The sequence below is a fragment of the Etheostoma spectabile genome, chromosome 2 (assembly GCF_008692095.1).
Source record: "Etheostoma spectabile isolate EspeVRDwgs_2016 chromosome 2, UIUC_Espe_1.0, whole genome shotgun sequence".
Taxonomy (NCBI): domain Eukaryota; kingdom Metazoa; phylum Chordata; class Actinopteri; order Perciformes; family Percidae; genus Etheostoma; species Etheostoma spectabile.
This window is the reverse complement of record NC_045734.1, coordinates 26708339-26721418: the sequence shown is the minus strand read 5'-3', so window position 1 is coordinate 26721418 and position 13080 is coordinate 26708339. Positions and strand designations below refer to the sequence as shown.

General features: G+C 40.9%; 1 protein-coding gene and 1 long non-coding RNA gene across 2 annotated transcripts in view; one reads left to right on the top strand and one right to left on the bottom strand.

Moving 5' to 3' along the window:
• c1qtnf6b (C1q and TNF related 6b) overlaps nucleotides 1–6263 on the bottom strand; it is a gene marked incomplete at its 5' end in the record, with an annotated part of 12306 nt that extends 6043 nt beyond the window's left edge. Inside the window, 2 exon segments of the mRNA XM_032534576.1 lie at nucleotides 2005–2197; nucleotides 6176–6263. Of these exon segments, the coding sequence (XP_032390467.1) occupies nucleotides 2005–2185 (181 nt within the window).
• LOC116701092 (uncharacterized) overlaps nucleotides 1–11193 on the top strand; it is a 15648-nt gene extending 4455 nt beyond the window's left edge. The window contains exons 2-3 of the long non-coding RNA XR_004334816.1: nucleotides 4840–4849; nucleotides 11183–11193. This is a non-coding gene — a long non-coding RNA (uncharacterized LOC116701092). The remainder of the gene's footprint in view (nucleotides 1–4839; nucleotides 4850–11182) is intronic.
• The last annotated feature ends 1887 nt before the right edge of the window (nucleotides 11194–13080 follow it).

The following is a 13080-nucleotide window of genomic DNA, read 5'->3' as shown; positions in this document are numbered from 1 at the left end:
AAAAAACAGAGCTACACGTTGAATTCACCCGGAATTCTCCTTTAAGCCGACCTTCTGAAGCATCTGAATATTTTAATGCTGTGTAAAATATAATATAATCCTGTGAATAGATGGGATGTCAAAACTGTGTGGGTGCAGAATCGCCTTAATCAATGACTGGTGGCTTCTGGTTTCTTTTGAGAAATGTGGCTGACTGCACAGTAAAAACTGAGATTGGCTGACTTTGGGTCACACTGTTTAAATCCAATCACCGCAGCTTTTGCAGAGGAAACCCAATTGTGCACCCTCATGCTCACGCTCACGCTCACGCACACACACACACACACACGCAAGCACACATAGAAAGCACTCACACACTCAAAGCCAATCAGGCTTTCTTGTTTCCCAGTGAGTGCGACATGGCAACACAAAGAAGAAAGAGTGGGTTTGTTTGTGTGTATTATTTGTGTGCATTGCAACAGCACAACTGCACAAAGCTTAGTGTGTGCCTTTGTGCACGAGTGTGTGACTATGTCCCTGTGCGTTTGTGCATGTATGTGTGTTTTCTGCCACATAAGCAAGTTCAGTGCCATGTGAAAGCATCTGCTGGGACCTCCCTCATTGCACAGCTGCAATACACTTACACTGTGGACTGTTTCATTGCCTCATTTGTAAGGAAGAGTAACAATTCGAGACTTAAATACACCTCATCAGCCTCAGGGGTTGAAAACTCTCAAAAACTGAGGTCATAACCTTTTTTTCTCAAAAAAGAAAGAAAGAAAAAAGATAGCTCTTTTCACGGTTGAGGAGTTGGACTGGTTTTCGGGGGTTGATCGTGGGTCAGAACAGACTTGGCATGTTCGGTTATTAAGCGGAAAAAGTGTGATGACTTGTCGTTTTGGACCGCTCTGGTTGAGTTGGCCGCAAAGGCTCTGATATTAGATACACATGTTCTCGCAAATCCCTCTCTAGCTGGGATTGTGCAGTTTTTGGATATCATAAAATCCTTGTGTCTTACAGTAAATCCCTTTTCTCTTGTCACTTTTTTTTTATCTCTTTGTGTTTCCACCGGGCTTGAACACACACACACTTGCACAAACAATAAGGCTGCTCAAATGCATATTAGAGATATAATTATCATCTCATACAAACTGTCTCAGTTTTAATTGTAACAAGAAAACGTTTTGAAGCTATAATCCAAGTTTGCAGACACTCTACTTTTTGCCTTGGAGATGTATATTGTCAATTAAAATGTCATTCTTCTTTACACTTCCATTACTTCAGAGCTAACATAAATTCATTTGTTGATATGCATTTTCTATGAAAGACATAAAAGTGATTAAATGTTATGTTATTTGGCAATCTGGTTCCTTCAGAAGAAAATAATAATAAAAAAAAAATGTTGTTTTAGTGGAGTGTCTAATTTCCTTTGAAAAGACAGTTGAATTTGTCGTTTTAACTCTGCTTAGCCATTAAAGCACGGTCACCCTTCAGCAGCATTGTTCCATTATAACATACATGATTACTCTTCTGATTAAAAAGTCACCATGCCAGACACACTGCCATCTGGAAAAGCAGAAGCTGAGATCTGATTAAGGAAATGTAACTTCAGCCAGGGAGATAGCAACACAGATATTTAAGGAGGGATGGTTTATGGTGAATGAACATGCAACCGCAACACTAAATTGTTGCTTAAAGCACAGTAAAAGACTAATACATGACAATGGGGGACTTCCCATGTTCCATGTTCCCATCCCATTGAAATTAGAAGACAAACTGGAAGCGGAATACTGGTGATCTGCCAAACAGACGTAGCCTGGCTGACACCAGACCTTTCTCAGTTGTAACTGAGGGCCATATGCAAAACTTTTTGATTTTTATAGTAGACTGAGCCTATAGAAAATGTATGTTGTATTATAATGTTATGTTATGTGTTATATTTAGCAGAGTTACATTGTGTTGTTCTATCATCTCCAATATTTCCGATATTTCTACACAGATATCCAATGCTATTATCTCTGGTACCTTTGAGGATGGTCATGTTGATGACAGTGCGGACCTCAGGTAGCTGATATTGTCCCGTGGCTGCTGGCGGCTCCAGGTGGTCGCAGCACCGTCTACAGAGTCTGGAAGGAGATCTGGAGGGGGAGGGGACACAGCAAGCCAGGGGGAGGAGCAAAAGCAGCCTCAAACACACCGCCAACATGGCTGCCACAACCTGGGAGTGGAATGAAGCAGAAAGGAAGAAGAGTGGAAAAGTTATGTAGGTCTAGTAGGTGGTCTGTTGTGACTGTATGTTTGTATAAAGTCAGAGCAAAGGCAGACACTTATGGATCCATGTGACCCTCAAAGCCATCACATAATAGGCTTACATTCTTTTTCACATTCTTTTTTTATAATGAGGCTCTTGCTTCCTTTCTTCTCCAAAATAACTTCTGCAACAAGCTAGCTAAATCCCAAAACTTATATATTTGGGTCAGGTTTGTAGTTTGGTGGTGTATTTTCCACATCTCAGTTATCCCAGTTGATAACTCACCAAGAGTTAGAGTTTGAGGGTTCTTAGTGCGTTGCATTTGTACTCGGAAGTCAGTTTTCCAAGGTCAAAGTCAGAAACACGCCCCCAGACCTCGGATTTCTGAGCTCGGAACTCGGACAACCACTGTGTACAAATCCAACATGGCTGCTTCGTGCATCAACAGTGGCAAAAGCTGTAGTTACATACAGTTATTAGCACTTCTGTCTTGTGTGTGTGTGTCACTAAATCAGTCGTACATACAGTACATACAGTGCTGTCCATCTTCAAACTGTGGACATGGTGTTAAGTTGTTTGTATGCACAAAAAGAGCAAATGCAATTACAATTGCTTTAGGAGTATTCATAGCAGCAGGCATGCAACCTTATACGGTGGTTAAAATTCTGGTTTTAGACATTTAATTAGCGTGCTAAAAACCTGTTTTATTGTTTTTGTTTGTTTATTTGTGAACTTGAATGTCATCTTCTGTGAAGAGAGAAACTAGATGACAGGTTATTGTCCAATTGACTATAAGTTATTGTAACATTTTAATTGATGTTGTTAATACATGTTTTAAATTTGACAATGTAGTGTGGTAAATTGCACACCAAGGTCAGATATATTGCATAAAAGTGTAGTCTAAAAATGGCATACCAACCTGTGCTTTAAAAAAAAAAAGTAAAAAATTGAGAATTGAATTGAATCGTGAACTTGGAATCAAGCTTGTAATCAAATTGAGGATTTGGAGAATTGAGACCCCCTATGCTGTAGTAATGTTAACAAGGTCGTTCTTGTTTTCGAGACCACTTAAGTCAATGTTAATGTTACTTGGTCTTGTCTCAAATCAACATTATTTTGGGCTAATGTTGACGTTAATGTCTCAAACCTCTCAGACATAAATTAGAGGACTCATGTTTGAATTCTCACAGAATTACAACTGAATTCATATCTTGCTACTCAGTCAGGATAGTATTAACCTGGAGTCCCAGTATCTGTCACAATAATCATTTATGTGATGTTTTAGGCCTATTGGCATACATCCATTTTAAAATGTAGCCATTGACATACCGTATGCTATAAAGAGCCTTTTTTCATGTCCACTGAAGCTTCCCAGAGTGCACTCTTGTAACATTTGTGTGGTCCAGGTAGCTTTGCATAAAAAAAGGATGTTATTTACAAGACTACTTTTACTTTTACACTTTAAGTAAATTTCCAAGCCTGTACTTCTACCATTACCAGAGTATTTTTAGCACAATGATCTCTACTTCTGCTTAACTACAGGAAGTGAGTACTTTTGCCCTCTGTGGCAGGCAGTATACAGTGGGTTTGTCAGAGTTTATTTGCTGAAAACAGCTGGAGAGTGCTGCAAACACAGTTGATGAGAAAGGAATTTGATGACCATGCACCCAAAACAATGAGCCAAAACCATCACTAGATATATCCTAGCCGTCCTCTATCTTTTTCTATCATTCATTAATTTCATCTTTTTCTGTCTGCAGTATATCTAAGTTTCCCACTTTCTATCTCTCCTACTCACACTTTTCTGTCTCATCTGCTTTCTCATTCTTACATTTAGCCCCAGAAATCCGCATGGGAAACCCAAAACCTCTGAAAAGCAAGACGGAGAAGAGAAACAAAACAAAAAAATACAGATGAGAGAGAGAAAAAAACAATAAGCAGTGGAGAGAAAGATTTGAGCGATAAAGGAGATATTCCCAGGGGGGTTTTACAGTGATGGATGAATGGTAACTGGATTTGTGATGATGGATGAAGCATGACCGTGAGAGAATGAAACGACTGGAACACTTCCGATATTTTTATCTAACGACTGATAAAATATAATCATAACAGTTATTATCTGAATCTGCTTCCCTTTGTCAGCCAGATGTCAGAAGATATGTTTCTACTCACTTACGCAACATGTTTTATATTCATCATTTTATTTCACTGGACCCACATAACCCTGATTATTCACAATGGCCGCAAAAACAGAAGCTTCAACTCCTTGGTCCTCAATTGTGTTAACCATCAAAACTACACAAACTAAACTGCAACATTTGCGTTTTAAACGAAAAGCCATCAGAACTAGCTGTTGCAGCTTGGAAGTATAGTGTGGGAAATATGACTTATTACTTGGATTTTTACTTATTTCTTTTAGAACTGTCAGCTGTGGATTCACTGCAGTTTTTTTCACCAGTGGGGGCTAACAGTAAATCTCTTGAATGCAACTCACAGATCTTAAGGGAAAGACAAGGAATAATGTGCCTCAATGCTACCCACGCTAGTGATAGGAGTCATTGTTTTAACAGTACTGACTCAGGAGTAGAGGCTGCTGCAATGGAAATTAGATTACAATGTGTCTGTGCAGCGCTGTGGTTGGTGAGTGTACAGCTGCAAAGATGAATCACCTAATTGATTAGTTGTCAACTTCTAAGTGAATTACAAACCCTTTTGATAATCATGTAATGGGTTTGAGTCATTTTTTGTAACAAGGATCTGATTCCAGTTTATTAAATGTGAATATTTTCTAGTTTCTTTCCTCCTCTGTGACAGTAAACTGAATACATTTGACTTTTTCTTGAGTGTTGGCAAACACTGATCGACTTTTTTAATTGTTTTCTGACATTTTATAAACAAACCACTTATCGATTAATTGAGAAAACAATCAACAGATTCATCATCAATGAAAATTAGTTGCAGCCATGGGTGACTGTGAAAGACATTAGATGGTGTGCCATAGATGTAATTAGAAAAAATTCCATAGAATGAGATTGTTTTACAAGCCCAATATGACCCTAATTTCATTTAAACCTATATGCTGGGATTTGAGGCTAGACATTGTTGATTTCTGACACATCTAGTGTGTTTCTTTCCACACGGTCAATCACTCTCCATGCATGAACAATCATACCTGTTAAAGCTGTTATCTATTTTGGATTTGGCTACATGTCATTAAAATACAATGTAGACTAACAACACATTAAAACAGATCCTAAACACAAATGTAATTTAGTGTGTGTAGAATTGACATGCAGGTAACCTGATAAATTCCTTCCACCTCTGTGTGTGACAGGAGCTGAGAAGAAGGCAAATGTGACCTTATGTTTACCCCCCCCCCCCCCCCCGAGCTGTGTGCACAATTTGCTCCATGATCACAATGACAACACGCCGCTAATAAACTGAACACTCACTGCCACATAATAACCCAACCGAAACGCACAGTCATCATGAACCCATTTGGAGCCACGTCTACAACGCCAGAGCATCACTTTGGCATGCAACGCAGTCCGGAAAACACCACACACACCACACACACACACCACACACACACACACACACACACACAACACACACACACACACACACACACACATCTCAAATCAGAAACACAAACGCCGTGCACTTTAAGAAACGTGCCAGTGAGCCGGCGCGTGCACCGTGCACGGCGATGTTTTGAGCTAACTTTTCGAAAAAGCTTCTGCTGAGTTGGCGACTGTTGAATAACTTATTCTATCCTGCACGTCTCTGCAAGCACGCTAATGCGCCCCTGGATGTTCTTTCTTTCTTTTTTTCTTCTTTTTTTTTCAGGCTGCGGAGGATTATCATGCAGAGTCGTGTCGGCCGTGAGACGGATTGTTAGAAAGTCTTTGTCACATCGTGTCAGAGTGTGGTCGCTTTTCTTACCTGGTGGAGTTTCAGCACAGCGGAGCAGGGGGGAAACGGCTGCTGTTGTCAGACTGAGAGAGCGAACTGAGGAGCAACCTCTCTCTCTCTCTCTCTCTCTCTCTTCTCTCCCCTCTCTCTCTCTCTCTCTCTCTCTCTCTCTCTCTCTCTCTCTCTCTCTTCTCTCTCTCTCTCTCTTTCCCATATCCCTCTCTCTCCCTCCCTCTCTCCCACACACACACACACACACTCAGGACACACACCTCTTCCCCCTTCTCTCATCAAAGAATATAGAAGTCAGTCTTTCTTTCTTCCCCCCTGCTTTTTTCCTCCTGTACTTCCCCCTCCATCCCTCTCTAAACTCAACATCCATCACTCTTACTTAAGAGAGGCAAGACTGCAGACTGGGGTTTTATTACAGAGAGCATGAGGGAACTGTCAGCACTCAAACAAAAATTCAGGTCAACTCTCTCTCTCTCCACTTCTCTCTCTCTCTCTCTCTCTCTCTCTCTCTCTCTCTCTCTCTCTCTCTCTCTCTACTGTGTCCATGACTCAGAACTGCTTTTCCTTTAATTTGTCCCATGCATTCCAACTTGGCATGCCAAAAATAACTATATCTTCATACATATGTATCACTTCCCTTAAACTCCCTCCTTAAATCACTCTGCAGAAGCCTGTCATATTTCCCCCGTTCTCATCGGACTCCCTGTCTCTCTATGTAAAAGACCCTGTCAAGAAAACCTAGCTAAGAAGATAAAAAAGCACAAGAAAAAGAGTAATACAGGAAAAGTTAAACAGATATAAATCACAAATCCATGTGATCACTGAATTGTGTTCCTTTACCAATTTTTTTTAAATGTTTTTTTTTTCTAAGTAAGTGTTGCACTCACTGTACTTAACATCCCGTCTGTAGTTCCTGGTAAGTTCAAGGAACAATCCAGTCTGAAACATGTGGGGCTGTTTCCAGGCACACTTGCAATGAATCCAGCAGACATTGACATAGCTTACATCAGAGTCCTGGGTACCCAGGGGCCCAAGGTTCCTGTGGGCCCATGCATGTGGATGTGCTTTTGCTCAAAGGTGGAGTCTAGTAAGGGTGCTGCGGACGGAACGAGTGGTCAGCATCCGCAAACCCATTGGGCATAGTTGCCCAAGATTATTTTTTGGGCTTGTTAGGACTTTTATTTATATAGGACAGTTGAAGACATGAAAGGGGAGAGAGAGGAGGAAGGACATGCAGCAAAATGCCGCAGGGCAGAGTCAAACCTGCGGCTGCTGCGTTGAAGGGTAAACTTCTGTACATAGGCACCTGCTCTACCAGTTGAGTCACCCAGGCGCCCATGAAACACGTTTGAGGGTGATTCTGATCTAAATTTTTGTTGTCAAATTCAAAAAATATCCTTACAGTCCGCTAGCTGTCCCTTCTGTGTGTGTCTTAAAAAAAAGTTATAAGTAGTTCATACAAAGTTCCTACACAGCCCTTGCTCTGTAAAAGGGAAACAAAGTGCACTTGGAGCCACACAACATTATTCTGTTCATGCTTGAGGACAAGACAGGGGAAAGGCCGTGGTGAAAGGAAAGGCAGCAGAACCCGGAGAGACGCTAAATCTGGTACATGCTAACGTTCTGAAGAAGCACTGATGGGAGGGGAGGCTTGTTTGGGTGTTGAGTTCCAACATCAAATGTATTTCTTCAGAATGGCTCCACCACAAGTGCCTAGCAAACAACTTTCAGGGACTTGGGACGTGGTATCTACTTTTCTTATTATATCAAAGGACTAAACCAAAAACCTCAGCAACTTCCTCTGACAATCTCAGAGGTTGGTTGAAAGGCAATCTGGGACATATACAGTGCAGGAAGAACAAACATTGAGACCTGACTACTCCACAAAAAGCAAAACACCCAGAAAATGTGATGATAGTGTCAGATCAACTGAGAGGGGGGGATTCCATTGGATAAGCAGACTTGTGTGAAGTCAAACAGGAACGAAGTCAGTCCTTTTTTAATGGTCTTCCCCTGGAGCCACTTATACCTGTAGCAATGGTTGAAGCCCATGTGGAGGGAAGTCTGTGATGGTAAAAAACACCTAATTATATGGCCAACACACCCCATAAAGACCATTTGTCACCAGCTGCACTTTACCAACTCGCTGCTTCTGTACGTTTCTGTAGCATGCTTAAGGAGAGGGTCAGAAACTTGAAAACACAGACTCCAAGTCCATCCAAAAGATTTATTAATGATGTCTTAGGTTGCTGGGGGTAGGTATAAAATACACCAGTATATGTCAGTATATTTTTGGTTGATTATACTGTAGTGTATCTCTCTCTCCCAAATGTCCCATGCTTTCTACTGTAGCTATCCTTCGCCCAGACTTTCCTCCTTTCCCTCAGGGTTTTGGCTGTGTTCTGCTTGTTCTGTTTCCTGTCGGCATGCTCAGCTTCTAGAGCTGCCAACCAGATGCCACAGAGGTGAAAATACAAAATACAGAAAACACATGAGGAAGATCTCACTGTGTGGTAAGAGCCTGTAGTTCCACAACAAAGAAAACATGTCCAAACTAAGTTGGAAAGATGAGGGAAATACATCCAAGGATACACATTAGCACACATTTACTACACTTACCAACCTTTTATGCACTAAATGTATGCAATACTTTAACTGGGATACTGTATTATTGGAGTTTTGGGTAACAGGTAATTTAACACCATACGACTAAACCATAAAATATGCTGCTGGTTCAAGGAAGGGCTTCAGTTCTTCAATCTAACCTGATTTGGTCTGACCTGATCGTTTTAGGTTCTGGTTCATGTATTTTGGTGGGGTTTTGTTTTGAACAATTGTATTTTTATTTTTTTCCAGGTTATGCTGTTTTTAGGATGTTCTTTAATGAAAATGGGGGTTAAGTTAGAGTTTATTGAGTGCTACAACCTGCAATCTCAGGTCAGGTCACAATTTAAAGAGAAACTGGAGTGAACTTGTGTCAATATTACCGTAGTAGGTTGGTGTAGGCGGGATCGGGTTTGTTTAGGAGTTGGATTTGGCATTTGCACAGAGTTCTAGTAACTCTACACTTCAACTGAACAGTAATAGATGAAAACAGCTGGAATAAATCAGAAGCACACACAATGATGAACGTGCACACAAAAACACACATAGTATAATATGGATTGACAAGACCTGTATTGGGAATTATTGTATTGACTGTGTGGCACTGTGTGCGTGTGTATGTATGTGTGTGTGTGTGTGTGTGTGTGTGTGTGTGTGTGTGTGTGTGTGTGTGTGTGTGTGTGTGTGTGTGTGTGTGTGTGTGTGCATGCCTGTGTGTTGCACTATGAGCCTGAGTAGGCAATATTCATTACATCCCAAAAAGGTTTTGTTTTGTGAAACAAAATACAAACCCTGTCATAATGATAATTTGCAACATTTAACACAATAAATCACAAAGCACTAGTTGCAGCCTCTGTAAAATCCCATTGTTTTTTTTTAGACATCTTTATTTTGGTGGCTATGCTGAGCACACAAGTTCAGGAGTGCAATACAAAATTTGTGCCAAACAATTATGCATAAAGGCGTAAAATCTCACAAACTTTTTTATTTAGAGCAATAAACAAAACAAAGTGCAAAACATCCAGTGTTTAACAGCCAGTCTGTCACAGCTGGGCAGGTTTGCAGCGCTTGTAATTGTGATTTTAACGCTTTGTTTTTTAGTTTGTGGTTGCACAAACCTGTGATGTGAAGGGAGTAGCTCATGCTCTCCCCACAAGAGGTGACCCGGGAGACACTCTGGGCTTTGGCAGTGCCCTTTCACATATATACACTCTCTTTTACAGCTCCGATTCATCTTCACATTACCAGCATTCACACTTTACAGCCACAGGCTCGGCAGCTGTACAGGCGGTGTCAGGGCTTTTATTTACAACATCAGGGTTTGACAGAAAGAAATACATCCATTGCAGTGGAACATCTGCTGACAGACAGAAACAGTTCAGTGCTCTTGGTGATCTTCGGCCCCCGCCAACAGATGATGGATACATTGAATTTTTATTTTCTGTTGTTAATGGCACATCAAAATAGCTCAACATGTCAAAAGAAAACTCTGATAAATGGTTCAGCGGAGACAAACTGTACACACAAAAATACATAATAGGAAACAAGACTCTGCCATGCCAGCAGCTACTTTGGGGCTTTGAGCTATTATGCTAACATCTGCTTAAAACCAACGACAATTCTAACATGCGGATGAATGCATCCGCGCCCATCTTTGCGCCCATGGGCATGCTGGTCTTACAGGGAGGTGTGTTCAGGTGAATTCTTGGCGTATTGCTTTCTTGTGGCAGCGAGAAGTGATTGCGCTATTGACCAACAAAAACCTGGTCTATCATAATAACAGAGCGCCAAGTTACAAACGCGCCTGTCTGTTAAAGGGAATGGGAGGTGACACTCCGGTTGGTTTATTGTGTGTTACGCACAAAACACAAAAGTGGATTTGTTAGGCCCTGAACGCACGTCATGCACATCACGCCGTGCGCTTAGATTGTAAAAGTAGGGCCCATTATTTTCAACCTCTTAGTTGTAAGTATGCAAACATTAAAAGTTGTCTGTGCAAAATGTTGTGCCAATCCATCCAGGATTGGTGAGAACTTTCACTGGGAAAGATTGACCTGCTGGTGGCACGAAAGGAAAAGCGAGGGATTACCAAAGTGATTCATCCTCTGGAGAACAGGAATGCCTGTGCAAGGTTTTAGTTTATTGTGACATAAATAGCATTCACCTTGAGAATTCAAAGGCGACTAAACCTTTTGAAAGACACAGAGTATCCCGGGCTCGAAATGCTCTTGATTTTAACTGAGTTGCAACATTGGTCTTTCATGTGTTTGGCCTCCATATGTTTCAAGTTAATTATTTCCCTTGAAGTTTCCTTTCTAATGTATGTAGGCAGGACCAGGGGGCTGCAGTCGTGACTCCATGTTGTTATTTGTTGAGCTGATTTCATTGTTATTAATTTAATTGTAAGACCAGGAAGAGGAGTAAATAAGGAAGTTGTATTATATTTGGTGTGTTGCACGGTACCATTAAAAGCAGCTATAGTCAATATTTTATACAAAATGGATGAAATGATGATGTGTGTGTGTGTGTGAAAGGAATTGCTCGTCGTCATGAACCCACTCAGAATTCTCATCCACTCTGCTGTTTCCCTCAGTTCTGTAAGCGTTTCAACGTCTTTCAGCTCACGGTTTTGATTTCCGGGCTACAGCCCAACTTTACCGTTTTAGTTCACTCTCACCGTCTTCATGTGTGATGTTTCCAGCTGTTTTCAGGAAGTTGAGCACAGCAACAAACTAAAACATCCAGTTAATTTTCAAAACAAAATACTCATCCACCTCATTGATGCCACCATTTTTGAAGATTGTAAGAAGTTATTATTAGTAAGCTATAGGTAATTTAATCCACATGAAATGTTAACTTGAATTGGTGAAACCTGCCCGTAGAGGATGATGAAAACCGGTGTGCTTCTATTTTTAAATCTGCAGCTGTGAGCTACAGTAATAAAATTCATTGTGGAGAAATATCCATATCCATATTCACTTATGTTGTAAGTGAATATGTGTTCCTCCGAGTGGCTCCACATATACAAGTATTCATGATCCATCTGCTACCTTGTTTTACGAACATAAAACTTTGATAATAACGTCTATCTCTCTGTCACATTGTCTTTTGTTCTGTGTGTGTCTCTCTCTGCTCCGCTTTGTCTCTCAACATCACTTTTTTATGGCAGAGTTCTCATCATCTCCCAGCTCTGTGGAACACCTTTGGGTCCCATCTGTGGAAAATCAGCATGGAAGAAGATGAGACAGATGGTGGGAGAGACCGGGGGAGATAGCAGTGTGTGTGTGTGTGTGTGTGTGTGTTAGTGTATGTGTGTGCATGTGTGTGTGTGTGTGCGGGGCCGGAGTGTGTACTGTTTATTTCTGGTTTTGTTCTCTGTGTCTTTCTCTCTCTTTCTCTCTCTTTCTCTTTCTCTCTCTCTCTCTCTCTCTCTCTCTCTCTCCTCTCTCTCTCTCTCTCTGTCTCATTGTCTCTCTGTGTGTGTTTTTGTGACAGTGTGTTTGCATCACGGTTTACAGAAATAAATTAGCTATAAGTTAATATCTACCTCTATGAACTAACACCAAAAAGCTAATTACACAGGCGCAGCACATGTTACTGTAATGGGTCGAAAACACCTACATCTTTGGACACACCACACACACACCACACACACACACACACACACACACACACACACACACACACTCACACACACACACACAAACACACACACAAAAACAAAAACAAAAACTTCATTGCTATTCTTACTTGAGACTGACTTCCTCTAAAATGCTGCATGTCTGTCTAACACAAACAGTAAAACATATCCTATTTGAGAGCCTAATCTTAAGCTATTGTAAAAACTGGATGAAAGGCTTTAATATACAGAGATACACACATCAAACCAGAAGATGTTAAGGATCCATGATACTTAAAGATGCATCCATCATTACTGTTATGCCTGTCACTGTTTTAATTTCTTTATATCATTACAACACTGAATGCCTCTGATTTACTGGGACATGTGCAATTCTGGCCCAGTTTATACTTGGTCTTCTTTCTTTGTACTGTATGTGTAGTTTATTCATCTCTAGCTTTGCCAGACCTTCCTCCACAAGGCTGTAGATGAGGGTCTGGCTAGTACACACAGCATTCTGGGATGGGAGAAAAACGTGCTCTGGTTAATTGCCATTTCTTTCAACTAATCACAATCATCTTGGGCAGTGCTAGGCACCGGGAAAAGCCACAGAGCCACTGCAAAATATCCTCGGAAAGGAACTTGTTTTGGTTGAACGTGTGTGTTTAAAAGTGCAACAGAAAACTCAGATTGGACAGAT